The sequence below is a fragment of the Corvus hawaiiensis genome, chromosome 8 (assembly GCF_020740725.1).
Source record: "Corvus hawaiiensis isolate bCorHaw1 chromosome 8, bCorHaw1.pri.cur, whole genome shotgun sequence".
Lineage (NCBI taxonomy): Eukaryota > Metazoa > Chordata > Aves > Passeriformes > Corvidae > Corvus > Corvus hawaiiensis.
This window is the reverse complement of record NC_063220.1, coordinates 14,837,687-14,864,928: the sequence shown is the minus strand read 5'-3', so window position 1 is coordinate 14,864,928 and position 27,242 is coordinate 14,837,687. Positions and strand designations below refer to the sequence as shown.

Below are 27,242 nucleotides of genomic sequence, written 5' to 3'. Positions count from 1 at the left end.
ACTTTTTGCTTCATTAATGCAATTGCTGTCATACAATGAAATCTCTGTGGGAAATATCACCAGCAGAACCTCAGTGGGTGGATAAATCCTTATTCCAAGTGTGGCAAGCACACGTGGAAAGGGTAGCACCTTAAAAATAATGAGATTTTTTCTGCGATGGGAACTGATTTCAGAGCCTGCTGATTTGTAACTGAGATATTTAGGGTATTTCATTTGTGATTTAAAAAAAAAAAAGCACTGTGCCAGAAAGTGTGTTGTGCAAAATCTTTGGAAATGTGACAGTTTCCTTGGAAAAGAAACTTCTGTGAAGGAATTCCTTAAAAAGACAGTCAAGCATATTTGTCTAGTCCTTCATGAATCTTTTCAGTGGGGAATATTTTTTCAGACCTAAATCTTTCCTTTGTAGGAAAAGTATCATAGGTATTCCTGTGAATACCTATTCATATCATTTGGTTCCCTTTGTAACTTTCTTTTTTCCAAAGGATGCTTGGGAGAAATACTGGCATAACCCTTTCACACATACTAAAATAATTCTGAAAAATACTGAAATATCTTTTGTAGGAAATAGCTTGCTAAATGGAGAATTGAGTTAATAGAATTTATTTTATTGGTGCTGTCAGGTCAGTTAGTGATTTAATGACAGAATGAGAGGAACAGGGATATTTAACTTCAGAAAAAATGTTTTCAACTTGAAAAGACTCAGCCATCTGATGATGCTGAGAGATGTAGAAAGGCTATTTCTAGAACCAAGACTGTTGAACAAGAATATACTTACACATTTAAGTAGGTGAAGACACTGCTGAGTTTATATGGGGAAAATACTGACAATACAAATGACAGTTTAAACTGGATGCCAAGTTGGAGATGTGTTCATGGGAAAAGTGGATGAAGGATGCTTCCTGCATGCTGAATGATTTAAGCACACATTTTGGTGCCCAGAACAGCTCAAGGGGAAAATGTGCTTTGAAACGATCAATGTATATTTAGTAAGGAGGCAGATCTGTGAGTACGACACAGTGTTGTAGTTAATAACTTGTAGTCAGTGGTGGGAAAAGGGAAAACCACTAAGGGAAATAGAAGGATTGGAAAGCCATTTATATCATGTAGTCAATATATATGAATTTATGGATCTCAAACCAAACCTCCTTTATAAATACATGCACAAACACTATATTTCATAAAGTAAGTCTCTCAATTTAGAATTGAGCATGAAGCTTGACACAACCGGAACTGATCAATCTTAACCTTTTTCCCAAAATTTAGAAATCAATGCAAAGACTAAAAAATAAATAATTGCTTTCTTTAAACATATAATTGCTTATTGTTGTCAGCTAATTCAAAGAGAATTGAAATGGGATGAAGACTTTATATAAAGCAAAAATACTGGAATCTGTGGACGTAATTATCAATCTCTCGTGAACTTGAGGTATATTATTTCCTAAAATTTGGGACTTCAAGGGAGTCTCCTTTCTCAGTCTCTTGAAGGGCAAAATTAAAGAGCAGGAAACCTCTCAGACACTAAATAAAGATGACCACAATGAAATGCATGTAAAACGAAGTCATGTAAAATGCACATAAACCCACAGGGAGAAAAATCTGGTAGTGAGAATCCAAAAGCAAGTGTGAAAATATCCAAGAGCTCACATCTCTATACATAGTTCTCCATGGCGCTCACGGACATGCGTAAGCCTGGCACGGGCACACGGAGAAGTGAGGTGGGATGTAAGGAGGGCAGCAGGTTTTTACAGTTGTGAAGATTTTGATAAAGGAGAGTAAATAACCAATTTAATTATCTTCCAAAGCAAAGCTTACATTTGAGGCTTTCTTAGAAGGGAGAACATTTTATGCTTCTAGAACACAGGAAAGCAGGTGGGTGATTTATCATGGGTTTATTTATGGCTGTGGTTAACAAACAAATGCAAATCAGAGATGATTGGGGATTTTAAGATTTCTCCCTTTTTGCCACTGTCTTCAGATGGTCACTCTGGATGGACACAGTCAAATTCTCTTCTGCTATTAATTGAATGACATCTGATGGACAATGCATCAACGTGCTGGTACTGGTTTCCTCTGTGGATGCTCACTTAATAAAGACCAAATCACTTAACAGAGGGTGAGTGGGTAGTCAGGCTGAATTCAGACATTTAAAAAGCATTTATTTTAAAGTTATTCCTTTTCATTTTATGTATGTTTTCCACATTATGTCTGCTTTTATTCTTTTGAAGAAATATTAAGATTGGGTGACAATCTGGTCTAAATATGTACAGTTTGGAACTGTATATATATTTGGAAATATCTGCTTTGAGGTGGTTTGTCTATTTATTTTTGCCTTAGCTACCAAGGTGCTGCATGATAAATTCAGATTTGACAAAAAAATATTAACTTTGGTCATAAAAACATGGAGATTAGCTGGTAATAAAATGGTCTCCTTTCTTCAATCTTAAGGCAGCAGTTATTCAAGGCCCATATGCATGCTGCTAATTCACATTTCCTCATTTTCTTTCTGTAATTTACTAAGTTTGGGAGGTACTCTGCCTGTTAGATGGGGCAAATGGCACCCACTATCTTCCCTTATTAATTCATTATATGGTTATCACTTGTTGTTCTGATACTCTCTATTTGTTTTTTATTGTTATATCCTTGTAGAACTTTGAGGATATTTTTTCTGTGTTTTCCTTCACTTTTAGTTTATTCTACTGGAGTACCTTTCCATAAACCCCACCTACTTCTTTTTATAGAGCTCATTTCTCTTCTTGATATTGGTGGCCCCATAATATTGAAAATCAGACTAAAGATGTTATTAGTTGCTCCTAAGGGCTTCTTGCCCTGAGAGCATCAGAAAGTTGGAAATTTTTGCTTCAGTGAGCCATTATTAGGGATTGTGTGCTGTTCCTGCCAGATAAAACACTAGGAAGATACTAAAAGATGCAAACTATAAAAGATCAAAAGACTTGAAAATACCACTAGCATTTGTGTATTTGTGAAAAATCAATAATAATAGTTATGCCTAGCTCTGTTTGCAGTTGCTTAGAAGGAAAAACAAGAGCTTTGTTGCCAGCAGGGGAGCACCAATGTGCTGGATAAATATGATGACTAACGATATGAGAAGCAGATTTTTGGGCCAGGGTGTTGCTTATGATTGGGACTGTGATGGTTTTGTTAAAATTACCAAGCAAATTGAAGACTCTCTAAATTTGGTTCATCATGTTTGCAGCTGACATGGCTGAATTACCCTGAAGTGCATGAAATAACCTGAGCAGAAAGAGCAACTGCTGTTTTGTTAAGCAGTTAATGAGCAGTGATATGTTCCTTTTCAGGACATACTTCTTTTTTTTACACTAAGTTGCAGAGCATATAAAGACCAATTGTTTTTACTTTTAATATGTTAATGTGTCTTTGTAAGGTTAAATAAAGTTAGTAATATAATCTTTAATGATATTATGAGGCACTCATATTGAAAGTGTGTTGAACCTATAGAATAAGGCACTGCAGGCATGTTAAAGTTTCACCTAATAGATAATTTGCTAATGAATATGTAAACTAGGTGGGCAGTTTAAGCTGTTTGAGAGTGGGTCTTTGGTCCTGCTCCTTTCAAACCACGTGTCAGTGCCCATCATTCATTCTGAGGCTGAGCATAGGAACTTGTCTGCACATTTTGATGAAGTTTTGTGCATTTTTAACAATAAGGATGTTAACTTATTTCATTTATTGTGCAAAACCACAATTTTTCTTCAATAGTTGAGACTGTATAGAAAAATAACCTAGCAGAATAACTAGAAAATTATTCACCTCTACAAAGTCCTGAGAGCCCTTTTTTGCCAGTTTCAATGAGCATCATTACTTCTGCTATGAGTTTTGTAGAGATCATACAAACAGAGTTTAACTGTTGCTCTGCAGATGTCATCTGAGCACTGTTATCCCTATATCATGAAAATAATAAACAGAGCTAGGCAGATCTCCATGTAGGGATCAAGCCCACAACCTTAGAGCTTTTAGTACCATGCTCTAACCAGCTGAGCTAATCTCAAGGAGTGGAAGGTGATACACACGTCTTGAGTGACAATGCCTGTGAATACTGGTATAAAGACAGCATGGGGACCTTCTCTGAAAGGACAATTACAAATATTTAAACCAAGACAAGGAAGTACGAAGACAGAAAGGAACTTAAATCCTTTTAATAGATTTTGCATCTCAGAAGTTTAAGGCTAAAGAGTAATATTTGTCTGCAGCAAGATGAAGCTGAAGGTCAGTCATCTTTTTACCTAAACACCAAAAGCAGGTTAATTTTCTTTTTCCAAGAATTGGATTCTTAAAAAATAATGCTCAGTTCACTCAGACAAATACTGTATAGCTCATTGCTTGTTTGTCTGTTTCCTCAGGAGTCATCCAAGAGGTTTGCTTTACAGAAACAAAGTGCTTGGGCAATCTAAATTAAGCATTTGAACTTCAACTATTCAGAGGAACCCAGAGAGGTGGGGAGGACTTGGCCTACTGTGTTGTGAAAACTGTCAAGTCTGAGGTGACTGCAATGTGGGATGAGTGGGACAAGGAGCTGGGAGCTGTAAGAAAAAAAATCTGGCACCATGAATGGTTTTGGTTGTCTTTTGTTAATGCCTGGCCCCTCTGCCTTTCTTTCCAGAAGGAAGTTGTCCTAATCTCTTGGATTAATGTCCCTTTGCAGACCATTCTGCTCCCTTGGTCCCAGCAATTTAACATGCTCACTGTTTTTCTGGAGACCTTCGTCATTTATCATGTTTCAGAGATGCTGGGGATGGAGGCCTGTGTACCTTTGCTGTCCCTTTTCCCAGGGCTGACAGCTGCTCAGTGGTGACACAAGCCAGCACACTGGGACCAAGTGCCTGGGAAAGCCCAAGGACTGTTCAGCCTATCCCCCACTCAATGTTTGCACGAGTTTCTTGAAGCTGCCACTCCCCCTTGTTGCTTAAACATACAGAGTGATATGCTGTAAACTAAACACGTACCCTCAGGCCCCTAAGCAAACACAGACTTCAATATTGTTGAGCTTGGTGATGGGATGGCCTGTTTCCATTTAAAATATTTCAGATTCTTTCATGCCAGTTCTTCCTGTGAAAACAAGCTACTTGTGCTTCTAATGCCTATAGGTTTGTTTTCAGGCTCCCTGACTCTTTTTTCTGGATGTTTCTTTTACCCATCCCAAAGATGAGAGGTTCTGGCCCTGGATTCCAGCACTGCCATCTCAATCCCATCTCCTGTTTCCTGGAAATGAAGCTAACATGTCCCAGTGTTCACTCACTCTTGCTTCTTTCCTGAGTCCCAAAGTCAGCATACCTCATCTGCAAAATAGCAAATTCTAGATATCCAAGAAGTTGCATAATTTCAGCCACAAACCAACACACATACAACTTGTGCAAACTTAGAGCAAAATGACTGTACATAAGTTCTTACTATGGCTAGGAAGATGTATTTTGTTCTTTCAAATTTGCTCAGGATGCTCAGTTTTGTCCTGGGAGTAGAAAAGTGGGGTTTTTTGCTATTCTTACCCACTGTTCAAGATGTGGGGAAACTACATCCTGAGCTCTCTGGTTTCCTCTTTTTATTTGTGCTTCAAGCTTCCTCCTCAGCTGTCTGGAGCCTTATCTAAGTACAAATGCTGGCATCTAGGGCCGCTCTCTTTTTTCCTCATTTTTTTTTCTTATGGAAATGACCATGACACAGAATCTGCTGTTGCCTTCTGCTGGTTTGTGTATTGCAGGCAGAGGTTTGCCCGAAGGCAGGAGGATCAGCAGACAGAACCAAAATGCTCTAGCAAATGTCGATCTGACCCTCTGTGGAAGGGGAACTTGGCATTTCTTACCACATAAGGCTGAAACGTCCACTCCTCCCCTTAGGCTGTGACAGAGGATGGGGAAAGTGTTTCCTCACTGTGTCTTTCACTGAAACAGAACAGCTGCAGAATAGTGTGTAATACCACCATCCTCTGATCTTGGAGCTGTGGAATACTACTCACAGGTGTATCAGTCCATCACTTCAAGTAGATCATCCTCAACATAGAAATCTGTTCCCTGTGGCTCTGTGAATGACCTGGATATTTTTAGGTGTAGTAGACCATCAATGTTCACAGCAATCCTTCCCCATGGGGCCTTCATGTTCCAGGTAACAACTTCCTCTTGTGTGAAAACACTACTGTGTGTTTCATGGTCATTGACTGATAATGTGTCATCCTTCCCCATAAAAGTTTCATCTGTCTCAGTTTGAAACTGAACCTTCCCAGGAAAAAAAATAACAAACACAAAACCTGTCACTGGCAGACTAGTGTAAAAAAGCTTATTGTGGTTTGTCAGGTACATGCACAATTTTAAAGGACTTGAAATACACGGGTCTGGGCATCCTAAGAGGTGTTCAACATGGTGTGAAGTCATGTCTATTTTTCTCTGAGGGGAGCTTGTGTGTATCTTCCACTTGTTAAATTTGGACTTCTCAGCCCATAGGTGAGCTCAGCTGACCGAGTTTATTGAATTTCTACCTGTAGAGACAGTGAGTCTAAGCACAGTATTTGCAAAATCAGTTCTAAATTCTGACTATTTTTAAAAACTACTGCTTAGTTGAGTTTAATTTATCCAACGTGTGGCATTTTTGTATATATTTGCTTTATTTCCCGTTATTATACTCTACCAACAAATATTCTTTACAGAAGTAAGTGTGTAAGCTGGTACATAAGCACTCATACTTCTAGTAGATGTTTTTTTAAGTATTTCTTGGTGATACATCTGTGCAGTTGATATTACAGTGAATACTGTAAAATTTGCATTTATTAACTAAGCATTGCATCAGCTACTCCTATTTCTTACAAAAACTGATGTGCAAGGTGACCAACAAAATTACTTCTGCCATGCCATGCTAAACCATCTAAAAATGTTGCTGTCTTATCTCTGGAAGATCAGTTCTCTCTTGCACTTCCCAGGCCAATTTTTCTCATTAAGATGACAAACACTCAAAGTCTACCTTCATCTCCTGAAACATTCCTCCTTGAGCTTTTGAACCAAAACTGACAGAAATTCACAAAGAATCTAATCACTAAAACCTAAGTTATGTATATTGTTTTATTTTGTTGGTCCCTATTTTCCTGTTCCCAGGAAGATGATAAATGGGAGTGTTGTCTTACCAGATGGAGTAATACAGGCCAGGTCAATACTTGCGAAGGAGAAAGAACAGGTCATTGTTTGTGATGGGCTGCAGTAATGGAAGGGATTTGAAATCCCATGTTCAGATGGGGTTCTCCAGGCCCTAGCATCAGGATCCTGCTTTTCCTGTCTCTCCTTGGGGCAAGAACTCTGGAAGCTGGTGGTAGGCACAGAGCTGGATGGTGTCCAGTCACAGAGAGAAAGTAGAAGTGGCAGCTCTGAGAGGGGAGCAGGTTCTGGCACAGGCAGAGTGGCTGGCTGCAGGTACTGGTGGCCTGTGCTCCAGTGACTTCTCCCCCTGGGTGACCAGCAGGGAAGATGCTGAGAAGCTGGTGCCCACTGCTCTGAAAAGAAAGTGAAAGAGCCAGGGTGGTTCACAACTTCCTTTGCAGTGGGAGGCTGACAGCTCTGTAGGCAGTAGTGTGGAGACACTTGTGGTTCCTGGCATGGGACTGAGTGTCATAAGCTATGAAGAAAAGTTGCTGAGACTCCTCCAGCACTACCCAGTATTTATTTGTGGTGAGTCAGGGATAAAAAGTGGTGGAGGGTGGGATCCCTTCAGGCCTTCCAGGGAAGAAGTCTAAAATTGGCTCTCTCATGAAGTTCCCCAGGAGATGTAGCCAGAGGTGTGAGTTCATTCCATGGGACAGGTAGGTGCAGGAAATTTTCAGCAGTTATTGCAACTTTGTCTCCTTTCATGATTGGGTTGAGTTTTTTCCTGCGGGCTGGACCTCATCTAGAAACAAGGAAGGACATCTCTTCTCTGGACACTTTTGTGTACCTCGCTGGTGTGGAGGGTATCTGTGCAGTCTCATGCGACTGAAGAAAAAGCAAACAAAAACCGCAAAAAACCCCTACACTAACAAAATGCTTTCTCTCTGTAGCCACTATGCCGTTCTGCCCCCCGAGCCAGGGATGCAGTCCTGCTCCAGAGCACCGCTTCCCTCGGGTAGCCCCGGGCACGCACCGCAGCCCCCGGCCGTGCGGGACCCTCCGGCCCGGTGGAGAAGTCCGAGGTGCTGGTAACGTGGCAGCTCTGAGGCGATCCGTGTTCAGAGAAAAACAGGAGGTCAGCCTGCAAGTTGCACGAATTGAGTCATGTAGAGTTAAACTAACCCCTCCCACAGCCATGGACCACTAAAGCGCCGATTTTCATGAGCACCTCTCACTAAGGCAGCTCGGAACCAGCAGAGGCTGAGAGAGGAAGGAGGGGGGAGCGCGGGAGGAGGGAGCGAGCACCGGCAGTGATGGACGAGCCAAAGGGTAAGGACAGAAGCGAGCGGCCGCTCTCCGCAGGCAGCCCTTACCCCCGGCGAGGGGCGCGGGGCTCGGCGGGGAGCCCCCGGGGTGGCGGCATCCCGCGGCCGGCTCTCCGGGGAGCCTGTGCATATTCATGAGGATCTCCTTCGGGATGTGCCAGTCAGGCGGGAGCTGCGGCTGCGGCATCCCCGGGCGGCGCGTCCCTCCCTCCGCGCCCGCGGAGCGCTGCCGGCGGTGGGCGAAGGCTCCGCGGCGGGGGCTCGCAGGGGTGGGCGCAGCCTTGCCGCAGTCCGCCCCCGGCTGACATCATCTTCCAGCCCTTGGACTCCTGGTCGCTCCTGAAGGGACAATGCCGAGTTGTGACCGGGGAGCCCGGGCGGGGGGCCGCGGCTGCTCGGGGGGAGCCGGCGGCGGCCGCGGGCTGGCGGTCCCCGGGCGGTGCAGCCGGGCGGGCGGGAGCGGGGGCTCCGCGCCGGCGGCTGCCAGAAGTTTGTCCGCGTCAGTGCGAGGGATTCCCTCCCCGCCGCGGGCAGGAGCCGGCGGCGAGTCCCGGCTGCCGCCCGCGCTGTCCCCGGGGCCGGCGCCGCGCTCCAAGGGCGAAGGGGGCGGGGAGGGGAGAGCGAAAACTCAGTGGAAGTGTTGGCTGTTAGGAGACCTCGGTGGGAAACAAGAGCTCTGAGGCTGGAAGCAGGGCGGTGCTGGGTGCGAGGGGCTCTCGGTTCACAGGCTCGTCAGAGGAGGATTCCCCACTCGGCAGCCTGGCAGCCCTCTGGCCTTAACTGCGCTCCTGAGGATGGGGCAGGGACCCAGCAGTAGCTGCAGATTCTTATTGCACCGTGATTTTTCTACAAGATGAGTGTCTTGTACTTGGCTTTGCCTTTTATAATCAGCTGACACGGTGCACGTAGCAGCACTAGTCACAACGTTTGGCAGAAACATTTCCTAGTTTAGTATCAGCTTTTTTCTATCTGGGTGCTTTACCCTCTGTTTACAGCTCCTTCTGCAACCCGGTCCGTCTTTCCGTACTGCTGACAGCACTGCTCTCTGTGCGGGGCTTTCAAACACAAAGCAGGAACTCGGGCAAGTACGCAAGAGGCAGTAAACAGGGAAGATATTTGGGCAGATAGTTTCTTGTTCAGCACCAGGTGGAAGTCGCTCATTTATCATTGTTATGACAACGGGGAAACAAAGTGTGATTTCTTTTTTCCCCCTAGAATAAACAAAATGGTAAACTAGACCTTTGCAACGTTTTATCTTCATAGAATATAATAAATGGCATTTGAGGGGAAGAAGCATTTTCTCAGTCTGACGTACATCAAAATTTAAAGCAAAGACTGGCAGAAGGAGAAGGTTAGCTCATTAGTTTATGCAGTCATGAGTGAAGCTGGAAATATTTGGAGATAATTTTCCTCTACTGAGAAGGGAGATAAGAATAGCTTCGAAACCAGTCTTTTAAAACTTTGATTCCAAAAATGAAATATAATGCTTTAACAGAGATGTCTTTTCTAGTGAGTGAGTAATCACGGGAAAGAAACTTGGATAATGAGAACTGATTTAGGAAAAACGACCAAGTAAGCCTTCTTTTAGAAAATGGAATTTTAAAGAGACAGAAGGAAAGTAAAGGAAACTGACAGTACTCAAGCCGATTGCAGATGAGGCAATGATGGTGCCAGAACGGGCCAACCTGCAGAGTGTGCAAGTCTTGCAAGACCCTAAAGAAATAGCATTTCATGTGTGTGGGAAAAGAAAACAGCACGCAGTGTTTCTGAGAATGCCTCTAGCAGTATCTCTGCAAGAGGCAGCAGTCAATGGGCCCAACACGGGGCAGTCTGGGACAGGAGGCATCTATCAGGGAGTAGGAAGGTTCCACCTTGAAAGGAGGCACGAATGTACACCAAGGGCAGGTCCTTTCATCAGAAAGGAATTATTAGGAAGTGTTTCAGTAAGACAGCTGTTTCCTATAAGCCTTGTCCACAGGGACTCTAATAAATGCGTTTGGAACATTAGTCTTTGGTTTTAGAAAGCCTGTTCTTGAATACTGGTACTGTCAACTCTGCTTTGAAATTTGGATCAAAATGCTAACATGGCCAAGAAAGAAATTCTGTTTGGGATGCTACAGAGCAACAGGTTATATCATTGATCAGTGTGAATACTTTGTTGGGCAGAAAGCTTGAGAGCCTGATAAATACGTGTTACCAGAGGATACATGGGTGTGCTTCAGTCTGGCAAGAGCATGACACCGATCTCACATAGACAGCAGTGAAAATCAATAAACCTTCTAAAATGTATCTATTTTAACATTAAATGTACTCATGTAGTAACTCTAATATGGAGGTCTCTATATACACAGAGACGAATTAACCTCTGTCAAATGACTGCTCTCTATAGATTGTTCCAGCATGGAAGAGCAATAAAGCAAAATCCGATGGGGGGAAAAAAAAGTAAAGGAATGTGAGTGGAAAATCACAAATTTAAAGAAGGCATATTGAGCAGCCAAACCAACATCAAAACCAAGAATGAAGATGACTTTGATTTGTTCATTCGGGCAGTGAAGACAGCAAATAGAAGTTAAAACAAATTAATGGAAAGGAAGTGCAGAAAGAGGAAATGGAAAACATCTGATGAAAAAGGCAGACTCTGAATTGGGGAAGATTATTTAGAGAAAGTAAAGATGTCAGGGGGAAATCTGTATTTATCAGGACCAGGCACAATTCAAAGGAGGAATTTAGTGTGCCTCAGGAACAAAATAATGTATGTAGGTCAATTGCATGATCATTACGGAGGTGGACAGGGCAAGATTTTAATGATGATGCAGGAAAAAAACAGAAAAGTGTTGTTTAAATACTTTTCCAAATTTGGGGGGGAAGGGAGGAAGTGAATTCTGATATGAAGGAGTATTTCATGGATGTTCATGGAAGTAGCTTGTTTTGTAGATTAATGTTTTTGGGGCAAAAAAGTGTTACAACAATTTGAAATGAAATGTGCCGAACGCTTACTGAGAAGATCTGTATGCTGTGATGTTCATTTTCAGCAAACTGGAACACTGTGGATATCCCTGGCAATGGGAAGAATACTATTGTTCACCCAATATCCCAGCAGTATGATGATGGGTATCCTGGAGAGATATTGCCAATTTAGTTTGACACCAGTTTTATATAAATTACTGGATAAATCTCCTCAGTAACCAAATTTTAATAGCTAGTTTGATTATATTCTTTTGTCTTCGCAGAGGATAAAACTTATCAAAGTAACTTGCAGAAGAACATTGTAGAAATGAGTAACATTGTCAAAATGGATAACGGAATGAATGCATGGAGAAGGAAATTACTCATCCCAGACAGAAGCAAACTTATGAGTTCCCATGGCCCCCTCAAGTGAGCATATTGGTCTGAATCCTAGAATGGAGATAGTCCCACTTACAAGAGTCTGTAGCAAGAACTTCAAGGAATATGTTTCTTTTGGGTTTGGAACTTGGCTGGAGAATGCACTTATAAGAAGGAGTGGTGGGAAGTATTTCAAGCACTGGTAGATCTTTGCTTTCTTGAAGGATCTTTTGTTTACACAGTATGTCAGCTGACTTTGAAAAATAGATGTCACACAAGCCTGGTGTGATTCCCATTTGGAAAAAAACAGGCTGCATTTTGTCTCATGCATGTTATCACCCATTGAAGTCCTAGGAAAAAAAATAAGTGTTCTTAAAAGCTGAGTGGCTTTTGAACAAATCCGGGCTATAAGTTAAGGGACTTCTAAAGCCTGACTCTCCTGAGAGTTAAGAACCCCTACACGAAAGGGGAACTGGAAGAACTGATTTCCCTGGCTGCTATTTGACAGGCATGGTCTGGATTATAAGGGTAGGGCTGGGAAGGCACTGGTCCTTTATTTTCCAGCTAATTACTTGCACTTGTTTTATTTTCCAGAGACAAAAATGTGGTTGAAAAGAGTAAATATGAATACCTTCCATGTTTAAACTTCTTCACAATAGATGTGCTTCTGATGTTGTTCTGATTGCAAAAGTCTCCCTATGACTCTCTAGCAAAGAACGAACTAATGGATTGAGACCTGGATAACAATAGGCCTCAAAAATAGTAATCAAAGGAAATAATCACGAAACAGCTGTGTTTTCAGAGGTATTCTGGAAGAGGCCTGATGGCATTAGACATTTCCAATAATGATCTAAAAAGCATAAAATCATTGCTGATTTGCAGATGGAGTTTGTCAATTCTAGGAGGACCAGTACAAATACCAATTAAGTCAGAGGAAAAAGTCTAAAGAAGCCAAGAGTGGTTGGAAAGATAAAGAGCAAATAAAAGGCTTTAAGCCAAGCTTGTAAAAGCACAGCTAATGTGACTTTGGGAGGAAAATTGGACATTCAAACACTGAATAGACCAGAACAATTTCCAGACAATGTTGTTCAGAAAAAAAATATGTAGAGGTGTGTATGTATGCATGTGTATGTCTATAAAATATTTATGTCTGGGACAGCCATAACTCAGAGGTTTTGGTTTCTTCATTACCATGGAGGGAGAAGGTTGTCCTCTAGTCAACCTTATTGTGACCTGCGATCTGTTTGCCCCTTGACTTGTAATTACCAGAAGCATATCGAAAACCCTCGAGGAATTTCTAGAGGAGAAAGAATAAATTTAAGAGGCTGGACACCTGAAAAGCAAAGGGTTACAGAAGCTATAATCATTCATAATCTTTTTGGTTTCACCTAAGTTGCATAGCTGGCTTACTGTGGTGCAAAAGTATCATACTTAGTCACATTTCTTCTTTTCCTAAGACATCTTCACACCTGTGGGTTTGAGAGCAGCTAGGAAATGAAACTTCTGGGTTAATACCCTCTGGGCAGGTATTTTATACCTTCTCACTAGCTCAATGCCCAATAACAGTGTTCCACAGAGCTGGATCTGCTTGGAAGTGTGTTGAGACAGGAGCTGCATTCTCAGCTTAGAAATTATCTGTTCAAGGTGGTTAGGATGTGGTTAAAGACAGAAGTGTTCAGGCTGAACTTTGGGATGAAGTAGGTGATACTGAAATTACTTTGGGCAGCCACTTCATAAGAGATTAGTATTTCTTGAGACTGATCAAACTTAAATTGTAAAATTTTAGACTCATGTTCACGAGAGAAGCACCCCAGTTGGTTTTCTGAAAGCTGAGTTAGATGGCGACCACTAATAAAATCCTATTTTATTATTGTTTTGTCATCTAGGTGTGAGAACTGGCTTTATGTTTCAACTCAGTGGAAACCTCCCTTCCCTGAGCAGAGCTGAAGGTTTATGGTAGGCATTTCCATCAGTGTCTCTTAGTCACAGAGCTGTTGCCAGAATGCTCACACGGAGAGCAACAGAGCCTAAGGGTGCACGTCTACAGTGGTGTCATTTGACATGAATCTTGCTGCTGAAAGAGAAGAGAAAAGGTGCCTGTCCTTGCTTCTAGCCTTGTTCTTTTTATTCTGTGATAACTTCCAGCTTGTCTAACTTGAAAGTCAGCACCAGCTCGAGCGAGAGAACAGAAGGAGGGTAAGGGTAGAAGTCCCTTTGATGAAAGTTATTGGGGGGTGCAGTGGGGAAATCTTCACTGCAACACAAGGAGAGACACAAAACAAGCCCTGTGCTCTGAAACACTGCTGCATTAGCAGTACAAATTAAGAAATGAATTAAGGGGGAAAGTGAGAGGCCAGATGGAAGAGAACAGAGTTGGCTAATGCACACTGAAGAAATTCATCTGCTCACATCATCTCATGTGTTTGCTGCCCCCAACTGTGGAAAATGCTGGAAATACCTATTCCCCATCCTGCTCTTCGGGCTCCTTGTCCCTCTGTCCCTAGGGCTGCACTGGCCGTTCACACTCAAGGGTCAGTGCTGTCACTATTCTGTTGGTGTTTAGCCACCACCAGCAATGCCACAACTCTGCCTACTACGGTTCTTGTCTGAACCCTTTGAGGCCCATATTTGTCCATTCCAGCTTGGGAAGAGCTTTCAGTGAGGATCTGCAGAGCCGCTTCACTGTCTTCCTTCACATTGCTTTTCAAATTCCCTTTGTGCTGCCAACACAGGGATTAAGTCCCTAGTATGAGGAGACATGTGTCCATCAGTCTGACCCACTCTACCCCATGCTCCCTTGTGACCTCCATCCAGCTGAATGCTGCATCTCTTCTGACCAAAAGGAAGCCTTACAGGGTGGCTGACTGATTTACAGGCTGGGACTTGTACGTTTGAGCAAACATTTTTATTTTGCTTAACTAGAAGTTAAAGGCTCTTAGTTTGATTTGTATTCTCCCCTTTGTTTCTGATCCTCCTGAGAATCTTTGCCCTGATCACAGATCCTGGTGTGTTCCTGATGGAGAGGATGCAAAGAAAATGAACCTATTTTTACAAAGGAATGAGATTTAGTTTGTTTTTTCATTAACTGTCTGCAGCCTTTCAGCCATAGCTCAAACCATCCCTGGCCTTTGAGCTCTGTGTGCTGACTGGAAAAGGTGAGTCAGCAGCTCAGGACTCAGAAACCACTTCAACCACTCATTTGGTTCTCAGCACTGTCACAATCTGCTTGTAGGGATCCCGAGACAGTAGAGAGGCAGATGCTGGTTCAGCTGCTGTGAACGTTTCTAGCATTCACCCTGGGCTTAGCAAGAAGGGGTAGGCTCCTCCAAAAGTGAGGGCTGGAGGGAATTTGGAGTCCCTTCAGTACAGCTAATGGGATGGAAACATCCAGAGTGCATGGCAGAGCCCAGGGAGCAGGCAAGCAGCGGGAGGAAAGGTGGAGCTGCTTTGTGGAGGGTGGGTTTGGTGGTGGGGACAGGTAACAGAATGGGATTTGTCCCTCTGCTCAAAACTGTCCCTCCCTGCTACCTGCTCTCTGCCAGAATGCGAGTGGGCAGCTCTTGCCAGGGAGAACATCTGCTCTTCACCACAATCAGCCCCTAGCTGCTGGCTCCAGCTTCTTTTGGGAAATGTACTGGAAATCTGCAATTTTGTCTTGAATTGAATGTGCCAAATAAGTTGATCTAAAGCTTCTATATATATATTTAGTCTCACTTCACTGAAATCATATAGGAAGTTTGCTCTTTGTCAGCTTTGTTTGAGACTGCAGTAAACACGAAAACAGCGGAAGCCAAAAAGAATTTTATTCTGGTAAATCCAGTGGTCAGGCTCTTGTTTACAATACTTAGAAATACTGCTGTGACCAAAAACATGAAAGCGATACAAAAAAGAAGAAAAGAATGTTTCAGCAGGGTTCTTTAGACTTTATTCTGTCATTAACTAAAGAGAATTAGGACCATATTTGAAAGGTGGAACTATGGCACAAGACAGAGGTAGGATAGTCCCTTTTGTGGCAGAGCAAACACAGCAGTTAAGCAAACTGTGAAACTAAACCACTGCACTTCATCTTAAAAATAGTGGTTTACAACAGAACCTGGCCCCATGCTCTGAACTCTTTGTTAAAGACAGTAATTTCACAATTCCTTTTTAGGTTACAAAGTGTGTCTCAGCTACAGAGACTAGTAATTTCTCTACCAATTTAAGAATCTTCAGCGCTGTGGCCACTTGGCACCTAAGAATGTTAACTGGGTCCCATAGGCCTTGCTGGGAATAGATGTCCTTCTGTAAATAGGGATTTGGCGAACTTCTTTTGCCCCTATATTTCTCAGGAGTCTAACTATAAATTTACACATCTTGGGAATTTTTGGTGTGGAGTAGCAGTTAGTCTTTAGTTTATTGGCATCTTTATAATGTAGTAATGAATTCTTTTAACTCTGCTGGTTTCTCCTTCCGCTGTCCCTGAAGTTAGTCTGCAGGAAGGAGACACAGGGAATGCCTTCATTCCTCCATGGGACTCTGATGCCTATGTTTCCCTTTTCCAGCATTTTTCTTCTAACCTAAATGACACTTTCAATTTTTATTCCCTGCTTTTAAAGTTGCAGCACAACTGCATAGAAATTTTAGTATGAGTCATGTGTATCTTACTGGACCATTAATCTCCAAATTGTTGTTAGTCTGGCAGAACATCAGAGAATATATCAAAATGATGGAATTTAAGAGTAGTTGTAGCCAAAGTGTGCTGCTCTTTCCCCGGACCTTGGGAATTCTGCCTCTCTGCAGGAAGGAGTGTGCTGCAACGCCTGGTCCATGAGAGCTACCCAGACAAGCGGATGAGGTGGTCCACAGGGCAGACACTGGGATGTCTACTGCTCTCTTGGTTTTTCACCAACTGAGGAAATAAGGCTAATGGTGCTGACCTCCGTAAACTCCTTGGCAATATATGGGTGAAAAGCTCTGTGTCAAATTTAAGTGTTACGATTTTTTATTCAGGAAAGGCTGACAAACCTATGATGGAGGGCTCCAGCATTACCTGTTTTGTATTAGTTTCCCATATGATGTGGGCAGACAGTACTGCTGAGGGCTGGAGTCAGCTGTGAAAGCCACAGAGTCAAGGGGAGCCTGGCAATATTGCGAAAGTATTAAGAGACCTGGCCTTGCTTGGTGTCTGTGTGCTGGGAGAAGGCTGGACTCATAAGACTGACATGAGAAAATGTGCATGCACAAAAGCCTTCTTGTGGGTGTTGTGGCTCTGCTCTGGGATAACTGCAGCTGTCCCGTCTCACAGGAGCTTTATGGGAGAAGCTGAGGTTAATGCCAGCCTTGCCCTGCAAGCCTGGATACAGGAACAGTACCAGGTCTCTGCTGCACTGGTGACAATGGTCTCACCCTGTACAGTCACAGGGAGCTGCTCTGCCTGTGACAGGCTGAAAACAGCTCCAGCTCTAACACTGTCGGTGAGATCTTGGTTGTAAACTATTTTAAATCCTCTGTGGTGAGTTGGGCAGTGACACTCAGGGACAGGCTTCAGTGTTGCTCTCCAGGATTTCAGCGTCCTCTGACTTCCCAAAGACTGCCACTGCTTCTGTGCCCGTGGATGCTGTGCCACCAGCTCCGAGCAGGAGAGCTGGCTACATCTGAGCAGCAGAGTTTCACGGTTATCCCAGCAGCCCTAAACCTACTTTGCTGTTGTCATAACCTAACGAAGCCAAGGAGACCTTTTCCCAGCTGCAATGGTGGCCTGTGAAAACAAGGTCCTAGCACACCATGACTAAGGTAGGTGTGCAGCTGGAGGAGCAGCAGTACTACAGCTGGCCTGGAAGAAATGAGAATGGAAGTGTGTGTGTGTGAGGCAGGAGAAAAAGAAGCAACAGATCAAGGAGCAAAAGAATGGTCTGTATTGATAACCAAGGACATAACTGACTGCACTAAAACTGGGTAAGTGCTGAAAAATGTGTTTGCGACAAGTGTGGCCACCTGCGCCCTGATAAGCCTCACATGGGTGGCTTGCCAGGAAAAGGCCTGGGTGCTGATAAAGCCGCTGTGCGAGCGAGTCCTTGGGGAACAAAACTGCTCAAATAACAGACAGATCACAGTAAACTCCCAGCACATCCTCTCTGCAAGTTGTCCTCCTCCTCTCCTGGCAAGCAGACGGACAGTGGGAGCTAAGGTACCCAAAATGAGGGGGGGAAAAAGGCACTGAGCAGCCACCTGTCCTAGATAAAAGGGATTTCCAGGCAAAAGGATCACCCTGTGGTAACCATTAACCCCGCAAGATGGCAAAAGGCCTGCTCAAGAATATGTAGCTTGTCACTGAAGAGGAACCCAAGAGGTGCAGTGAGGATTTGGCATTTGGCACCCTCAGTCTCATCTCACACAGGATCCTGCCAGAGCACCTGGGCGAGCTTGGTGCCTGTGAGTATGGGGGGAGCGAGCGTGGGTGAGAAAATGGGACCAAAATGATTCTTCAAAACAAACATCATCTTCCTGTTTCGTAAGGTCATGCGCTGTTGCTGCATTAGTTTGCTGTATCATAGATACATGAAAAACTTCTCCATTCTTAAACAAAGCTTTCACATCTTTTTTCATTTATAACTGATAAGACCATCAGAGTTTAAGAAGCTTTTGTTTTGCTGTGATCGATGGTGCAAAAATATAATCAGGTCCAAATTGAGCTGTAAGAGGCTCTAAGAGCTGAAAAATACTGGATAAAAACATCAGACAAAACAGGAGGGCAAGGAAAGTTCTCAGATGCTTTCAGTGATGGAAAGTGCAAAACAGAAACTACTCCCAAGCACTTTGACTTCGCCGTTCCCCCCCAAAGTAAGTCAACTTCCCACATGCCTGCATAAAGGCTGAGCAGGTCATGGCCCAGGAAGAGACCTACTGCTGAGAGTCATCTGAGTAAGACTGCTGTGGGAGCCCAGCCAGGTTATAAATGGATTGAAGGGTAGGGTTCCCACATCTTCTCTGAGGAGACAGCCCCAAAGAGTTACTGTACAGCTCCTGTTTCTCCTTCAGCTGCTAGCCTGCATTTCCACATTTCACATCTCTTTAAGTGAGCCCCATCTCTTTGAGATCAAATCCTGCTTTCGATTAGTGTTGCTGGCCTTACGAGCATCTGAGGTTTGAGTTGTTCTTCTCTTGTTTGTCTTTTTCTGAGTTTTATTTTTTCTCGTGTAAGATGGTGGTTTCCATAGATACCTTGGACATTATTTATTTTTCCTTCCTGGACATACAGTTCCTTCCAATGAATTACAGAGCAATTTGCCAGTTCTGCTTGAGGCCTTGGTTCCTTCGTCCATATCGCTGCTACACTGAGCATTTTTACAGTGTTGTTCTAACACGTCATCTTGATAAGCTGCCTTGTTGTCTTTACACGGCTTTCAATCCACATGACGAAACTCCTGTCCAGCCAGTTTTAAACTCAAAAATGGTACATTGCATGTCTATTTTAGGATTTTGTACTGATAATTGTTGGAAACTTTAGCTCAGCTTTTCTCTGCTATGGGTAACTGTTAAACAGAACAGTGTTTTGTTATTTTTGTTCTCCTTCCCCCCCACCCCCTGCCTTGAGAAATGTTATCAAAGGACAAAGTCTGGCAAAGTATTCAGGATTGGTATGCTCCTAAATGAGAGCTCAGATAGCAACGACGTTGCTCTTTCAGACAGCTCTAGCATGAGTTTTCTCTCTTTATCCTGTCTCCACCTTGTCCCGGAGGAACACTATGTCCTGGATTGCAGAGGTAGATGCTAATAGGAGTCGCTGCTTGGTACTTAGTGGTGAGAAATTTGAGCACTATCAGTCTCCCTAAATCCTAACAGAAGCAAAGAAAAAATCTGGACGTGGTGTAAGTTACTGCTTTCTTGGGTCTATTCTGCTCTTATCAGGCTATTCAATGCACAAGCAGGGCTGTTCTGCTGATTCAGCATCACAAGAAATGATGCCAGGGCAGCTCCAGGCCACACTTAAGGAATTACAAAGGAGACCATTAGGGTCACAAGTTTTCTCTTTAGCTGATTTATAAATGGATTTGTTTTCTTTCTTGCCCATTTGTCCCAGAGCTGTTAATAAATAACCTTTTCAATGTCCCTGCTCCTGCAGGAGATGTGAGGAAAATGTGTGCTCGTGTGAACTCGCTGCAAGCTCTGCAGCTGGCCTGGAGATCCTGTGGCTGGAAGGTGGGCTCCGACTTGAGCTTGGGACCTTCCATCCCTAGTCAGAGGGAGAATGCTGCTGAAAGAGGCTGGGAAACACAGTGGCCCCAGGGAAGCAGCAGACCTGTAGCTCCTTTCTGTGTGGGCCCTGGGTTGCCGGACAGAAGGGTGGGCTGCTGTGACTGTCCCCCTGTACTCATGCTGCCTTATCCAAAATATTTCATGTTTTTAATTTGAAATACTTGAGGCAAGAATAGTGGGGGGAGGAGGGGAAGATTAATGGATAATAAATTGAAGGCCAAACTATGGCTTGATTATAAATGGGTTTCTTTTCCTGAGCCTAATTCTCCTCTCAGGATTCACTGCACATCCCAGTAATAAGTAATTTGAACTTTAGAGATTAATAGCACCCTGTGTCAGCCCATTCATCCAGAAAAACTCCTTTGCTGTTTTGTTACATGTCGGCATGAGGCTCCAGCCTTTTCAAAGTGCTCCTCTGAGCATGAAAATTTAGATTCATATTTTCCTTATTACTTTTGTAATTTCCAAGACGTATTTCTTCTCTTACGCTCAGGAACTTTGTCAAGGCCCATGCCCCTCAATAGCCTTTGATCCCATGTTCCTTCCCACTGGTCGTCACTAAAAATACCACAGGGTAATTTGTTTCCTGCTATTTGAAATGGAAATTGTAGCAGCATGAGGAACAGAGAATTATATTCATGCCAAATATCATGAGCTGAATTCTCCTCATGGTTTGTGGGAATCCTAGTTATTAAAGCTGACCTCTGAGAAATCAGTATATTTTTCCACAAGGCCTGGATGGTGGATGTGCTCCTCAGCAAGATAAAGGAACTATTCCAGCTGTTCCTTGTCCTGTGCTCTCAAATGATGAATGGAGATAGCAGTGCTGACAGCTGGAGGTAAACAGGTGAGTTGGGAAGAGTTTAAGCAGAGTGCTATCTTTACACATGGCAGCCCTAACCCTGAGCTGCTGAAAGGAGGCAGCAGAGCTGCTGCCCTGCCTGAATAGCAAGGGGGTTTTGCTTCATCTGCTAGGATGGGTTGCAAAGGGAAGGTGCCTACAGTATTCACTGCTGCAAATGGGGTGCTATGCATGCTAAGGGAGGAAAAACTCACTGGGTACCTTATAGGACTGAGAAATGCTCCTCTAAGACAACAAATCCCTGTGCTGAAAATCACAGAATTAAGGGGTGGCACAACCAGGATATAGGGAAAATCCCAGGCACAGCTAGGCACTGCAGCTTATGCACTCTCATGAGGGACTGCTGCGGAATGGGCATCATCCCCCAGGGCCCTTGCAGTGGCTCTGCTGATGCTGCACCAGCTTGGAACAGTGGGTGTGTGTCTGTGTTCAGTCTCCAATGGTTTTTGGTCCTGAATGGGAAGTGAAACTTCAGAAGAAAAGCTGATTGCTTTGCTGTGCAGAAATCCTTGGGCAGCACAGGCAGCGGCTCCACTTGCTGACGTGTGGCACTTTGGGCAGCTGTGCTGTTTATTTTGGAAAGCAGGGAAGTGAGCCCCTGAAAGCAGTAATGTTTAATCAACACACAAGGTGATCCCAGGAATCTACAGTTCAGAGAAAAACAGCCTTGAGGTGTGGTGAGAGGCTTGGTGGCCTCAGCCCCTTCAAGGCAGGGAAGGTTGTCAGTGGAGAGGGCATAAGGAAAACTGGTGACTGCTGGGGTTTTATTTTGGCACCGCTGGCAGTCAAAGTGTGCTGGGTGCAGAGCATGCTGTGGATAACGGGGGGTTTGGGTCTGTGATCTGTTTCCTCTGCAGTGATTCCCTGTCAGAACCTCCTGTGGGGCGTTGCAGCATTTACAAAGCTCGGGACTTTTTGTTCTCCAGGAAGTTTCTGAACTTGCTGGCCCAACGTGGGAGTTGAAGGGGGAGTGGTTGTTCTGGAGGCTGTTTCCTCTCTTTTTTTCATGATGACTTGTACATCCCCCTCATGTGTGGGTGGTTGATAGGACACAGGGAAGGGTGGGCTCTACTGGGTTGGTGATGTGACTCACACATCACCCATCTTCCAGTGTAAGCAGTAGTCCTGCTGTCTTAAGCAGCAACAGTAATTAAATAGTTGTTCACAATAGCTGCCTGGGGATGAACAGGGAGCAAGTGACCAAAGCAACTGAAAGCTAGTGCCCATTGCCAGCCAGCATGCTGGAGAAAGAGAAGGGCGTGGCTGTCTATAGAGGGATGAGAAAAGCTGATATGATGGTGCGTTTTAGTGAAAGACAAGGCAATTTCTCAAAACTGAGGGTGACCGCCTCACAATTTGCAATGCATTACTTCCAGCTCAAGAGGAATGTGTGTTGACCACAGTCTCAACAGAAAGAGACGAAATTCTATGAGAGTTTTGAATTATTATAAAAGTAATCCCCACTTATTCTGTGTCGACAATGTCTAGTAGCTCTTAAAAGAAATAACATCACAAAATAAAAAATACTTTCACTGAATCAGCAGAGTATTTAAAATGTGGAAATAGGAATGCTAATAAGAAACAGCCCATTGCCTTCTTATTTTGTTCCACAAAAGCCATAATTCAACTGTTGGAAGTTATGTTAATTTGAAAATAATAAAATCTCTTAAAGATGCATATTCAGAGGCAAAAAAAAGGAAGATAAAATTAGTGCAAATTTAAAGTTGGAAAGTGTAAAAGATGGTCAAAAGAAGCATAAGGAAAAAGTCACGGCCAGTGAGTTAAGAGCAAAGAAGAATGTGAGGATCTTGAGCACAAGAAGAAGCCTGGCAGCACCACTGGGCCATTGCAACTCATTGCATTTGAACTATCAGACAAAGCTGAAAAGGTGTCAGTGCTTCTTGCATCTTTTTTCCCCGAGAAAGACAAACAAATGCCTTTACATTATGTGATAGTCAAGTATATTCAAGCAACAATTTAGCTGGGAAGCCAGGGAGGAGGGGAAGCCCCCTTGTGCTCACTGGATATATTCTGATGAAACTTCAAGCTTTGTGGGTAACGGCAATAAATCTTCTCCAGCTAAAATATAACTTTGATGGCTGGTAGCAAATTAATAATATCAGAGGTTTCCTGGCAGGAAACGGATGTAACTGACAACAGTATTCTCTTCTGGTTTGAAAAACCTCTTTAATGTGAGAATCCTAAAGAAATGAGTATGAGTACAAGTAGGATACAGGCTTAGACGTTCAGTAAACAGCATATAAATGTGAAAAATTACTGTCTAAAGGTCATTGTGCCAGCAGCATCCTGCCACTTGCTGGTTGTGTTTAAGAATATTGAGTGTCTGGGTCTGACTGCTGCAGTGTAAGCCAGAAAAATATCTTCCTGCAGAGAGACTATTTAATGAGCAGGCATTGGGAAGACTTGTGTATAATACCAGGGAGATGGGCTGTGAGGCCAAGGTGAGAGGGGGTGTGAGTGCCCTGCAGAGAGCCAGGGAGGCTGAGCACCATCCCCAGCACTGCATCGTGGGAAGGTCTCTGACAGGGGAACCTGCTTTGTGCACGGGTGAATGGGGCACTTGTTGGTGTGGCAGTCTGGGTCACTGGGGCTGTGCCCAGAGCCCCTGGACAGCACCTCTCCAGCAGTAAATCTGCTCTGCAGGGCCATGGGGCTCCCCGAGCACAAAGCCCCTCTGTGCTGCGGGCAGCTGTGGAAGGGAGAGAAGAGCCTGTGTGCTGCCTGCTCCTTTGTATCTGTCTCTTGCTACCATTGCTCAGCTTTTGCTGCCTCTAGCACCCACCAGCTCTCCAGGATTTCCACGCGCTTTTCTTTTTTCCAGGAAAAGAGGACTCATTCAATGTGTGTTGTGCAATTTCCCAGGGTTGTATCCCAGCCACAACACTAAAAGCAGTAAAAGGATGAGGTACTCCCACGCCAAGCAGTGCTGTACACATGGATAGCATATAGCAGGGTGGTTGCCATGGCTGAATTATGCCTGAACAAAACCTGGAGCTTTGCTGGGCAAAGGAGGGAGCACCTTTGTACAACTGCATCTGTATCCCACAGGGAGAGCATATGCACTGCATTGGCCTTTGCTGGCAGTCTAGCTTATGAATGCATTGTCCCCTTTTTGCTGACTCCCTGCCTTCTGAACCAAGGAAACGGAACTGGGAGGAAGTCCAGGAGCCACCCTCATCCTGAGGCAGGATCAGCTACAACAGCGCTGGCAGATAGAAATGCCATTTGTCTGAAGACAGATAATGAGCCTCCTTTGCTCTTCTCTTCTGCAAACTTAACAATTCAATTCCTTCAATCTTCCCTTATAGGTCAAGTTTTTAGGCTTGCGATCTTTCTTGTTCACTTCTGGAGTTTTTCCAAGCAGTCTACATCTTTCCTGAAAGACAGTGTCCAAAATTGGACATAGAACCTCACAGGGAGATTTACCAGCTTTAGATGGAGGGAAAGCTTACTATAAACTGCTGTAGCTGCCGTAATGATTTCTCTGGAAAAGCTGCTTAACAGATTGCTCACCACACTTTCTTTGCGTTATGGCTGTTACCTAAATGTCATATTTGCTTTTGTCCTTAAGAGAGTTAGATGTTTTCACCAGGCTCTCACCTATTTGTCAAACTGGTTTTCAACTTCAGTCCTATGTGTCAGTGTGCTTCGCTCGCAGCTTGATGTGATCTCAGACACCCTTTGTCTTCCAGCTCACTCGTGCACAGGTATGTGTGCACATGGAACAGTTCAAGCTGCCAAGCTGTATAGCCTAAATTCATGGGAGTCTATGGGTTTTGAGACATGTAGTGCTGCAATATTTCAGTATCAAATGTCTCTGAAAGACGGCATCCAAAAGACCCATTATATTGTTTGGATTATCAGTTTCACTGACACTTCAATGTTTGTACTTCAGCACTTACAAGTATTTCATCTGGAAAAATATAACCCAGTAAAAGTGTATTTATTATTCTACATAGCACTACAAGGAAGGTCAGAGATCACACCAGTATTTAGGCCAAAATCTTTGCCATATGAATAATTAAGACTTGGAGCAGAGTCTCCCACACTGTTCCACATAGCAGTTGTAAAAAGTGATGTAAAATCCTGATCTGGAACTTGAATCCTAATTTCAACATGCTGTGTGTCTTGCCCTGATATTTTGAAATAAAGCCCCTTAAACCAAAGCCATTGACTTACTGTATATGTGCTTGTATGTAAATTCTAAGACAAACCTGAGCCTCTTGACAGCCTGAGAAAAGACTTTTCCAACATGCTGGCCTGAAACAGGTGGTTTACATTACTTTGCAGCAAAGTCCTCCTAGGTAACTTGGATACAAGCATGTTTAAGTGAAAAAGACAGATGAGAATGAGTAAGAAGTCAGTTGGGGACAGGGAAAATTTCATAAAAGGGTTGATAAATGAAGCAGTGTGGATCTTCTGAGTGTTTATGCACTCCGATGATTGGCTGTGGTGAGTCTGAAGACAGGAGTGCCTTTTGGGTAATGTGCATCAAATCTGATCCAAGTTCAGCAACCTCACAGAGTAATCAGTGAGTTTTTCAGGCAATTCAGCCTGAAAAAAACTTCATGACTACTGAAATCTCATTTTCACTCACCAGGAGGATGATGTGTGTGTCCTCTTTCCATGCCGAACAGCAGCACTGACTGCTCCCATGCCCTTTCCCTACCATCACTGCCAGCAGAACTCCACAGACACGAACTCCTGCAGTTAGAAAATGTGCACAGACTGCATTGCCAGAGCCCCTCTCTCCTGGGTGGGTTTGCTGAGATTGTATGAGAGGTGCTGGGTTAACTGTCACTGCCTGGGGTGGTAGATGATCATGTTTCTGAGGTGGTGCAAGACCCCACCTCACTTCATTTAGGCTGGGACTGGATCATCTCCTGTGGGATAGGTTCAGTACTGTGCAAGGCCAGCCTCCTTGCAGCTCTGGTCAGAATCCTCAAGAAAAATGTAAGCAAGTAGTTCTATATGCAGAGAAGTGATGTTGGACTCTTCAGGCAGATGGAAAAGGCTGGAAAAGACAAAAATCCAGAAAGGATAATTTCTTACAAATTGACTAAGAGAATAAATTCCTGCAGGATTGAGCGTTGCAGAAGTTGTGAGATAGAAGTGGAAGACAGACAGAGGGAATAGCCTGGCAATAAATAAATTAAGGCTGAAAATGGGACCGTTCCTGACCATACAGAGGAGTGATGAGGGGATAAAGCTGATGGTGGGAAGTGTCTCTGTCAGTGTGGCACTTGTGCAGTGGAAGAGGGCTGGCCTTGCAGTCCAGTCTCTTGTGATCCTTTCTGTAACTGAGCACGAACATCCAAAGGAAAGATCAGGCATCAGCTTTATCTGTTATGCGAAGTCAGATCTTACAAAAATATTTGTATTTATTAGAGATGATGGGTCACAGTGAGATTGTCTGAACCAAGCATGGCTTTGGTCTATGTACAACATCTTTTCTGCTTGACATTCCTAATGTCACTCCTTAAACAAGCCATAGTCTCTCCTTATTGCATGTCTAAAAGCAGCTGGTTGCCTGATTCCATTTAACTTTTGTTGCTAAATCTTGTTTGGTGAGAAGGGTGTTGAGGGGGGCAGCCTTGGCTGTGAGTGACATCTCCTGGCACGCAGAGGTGCCAGTGACTTAGTCTAGTGTTGGCTGGAGGGGCCATTTCCTATTTGTCTTGAGCTCTGGAAGACACAAGAGTCAAATCTGCTTCCTTGCCTTCACACAGAGCTGCCTCCCACGCTGGTGTGGTCCTTCCTGGTGATTCACTAAGAGCAACAGGGTTTCCGCAGCAAAACTGCTGCTACCTGGAGTGACTGACAACATCCTCCCAGTTCTTTGTCTTGGAGACGGAAAGGATGTTAGAGCTGTTTATGTTTTGGGGACATCACTGGATGGAAAGAGTGGTAGCCCCTATATAAAAAAGGAAAGAGACCAAAATTGGAAACAGACAAGAGATGCCTGAGCAGCTGGGCTGTGCTCCAGCATCTGCAGAGTGCTCAATGCCCATGCAGCCGGGCAGGGCTCCAGCACCAAGCAGCTCTGAGCTCTGAGAGGAGTAAAGCAGTATCATTTCTATGCCTACTTATGGCCCTACAGGATGCTTTAGTCACTGCACACAGTGGGCAGTATGAGAGAAAGAGTAGAGATCTGTCTCTACTTGGATTCTGACTGGGCACAGGGACAGAAGATCGTGTCTGCTTAATCTTTAGCTGAGGAAAACTGCTAGTGGAAGGAAGATCCTGGGGCCTGGAAGTCAGTCAAGTGCTGCTCCACTTGGTGGACACAGAGGAGTGTTTGCATGGCATTCAGTAGTGCGAATGTGAAATTCAGAGGAGCTGGAGGAAGCTGGAATAACTTAATTCTTTAGCCCCTGC

The 27,242-nt window shown here is 43.9% G+C and overlaps 1 protein-coding gene across 5 annotated transcripts in view; it reads left to right on the top strand.

Moving 5' to 3' along the window:
• Nucleotides 1-27,242, top strand: part of ENTPD1 (ectonucleoside triphosphate diphosphohydrolase 1) — a 53,515-nt gene that overhangs the window by 13,974 nt on the left and 12,299 nt on the right. The window contains exon 1 of one of the 5 annotated variants that reach the window (XM_048311152.1): nt 8,305-8,426. The exons of 1 other annotated variant lie outside the window; for it this stretch is intronic. In XM_048311152.1, coding sequence (XP_048167109.1) covers nt 8,411-8,426 — 16 coding nt within the window. In that variant the 5' untranslated portion in view covers nt 8,305-8,410. Of the gene's footprint in view, nt 1-8,304; nt 8,427-17,715; nt 18,158-20,518; nt 20,829-25,475; nt 25,621-27,242 lie in introns of those variants that run through there. 3 more of the 5 variants (XM_048311155.1, XM_048311154.1, XM_048311156.1) reach the window with 3 other exon arrangements.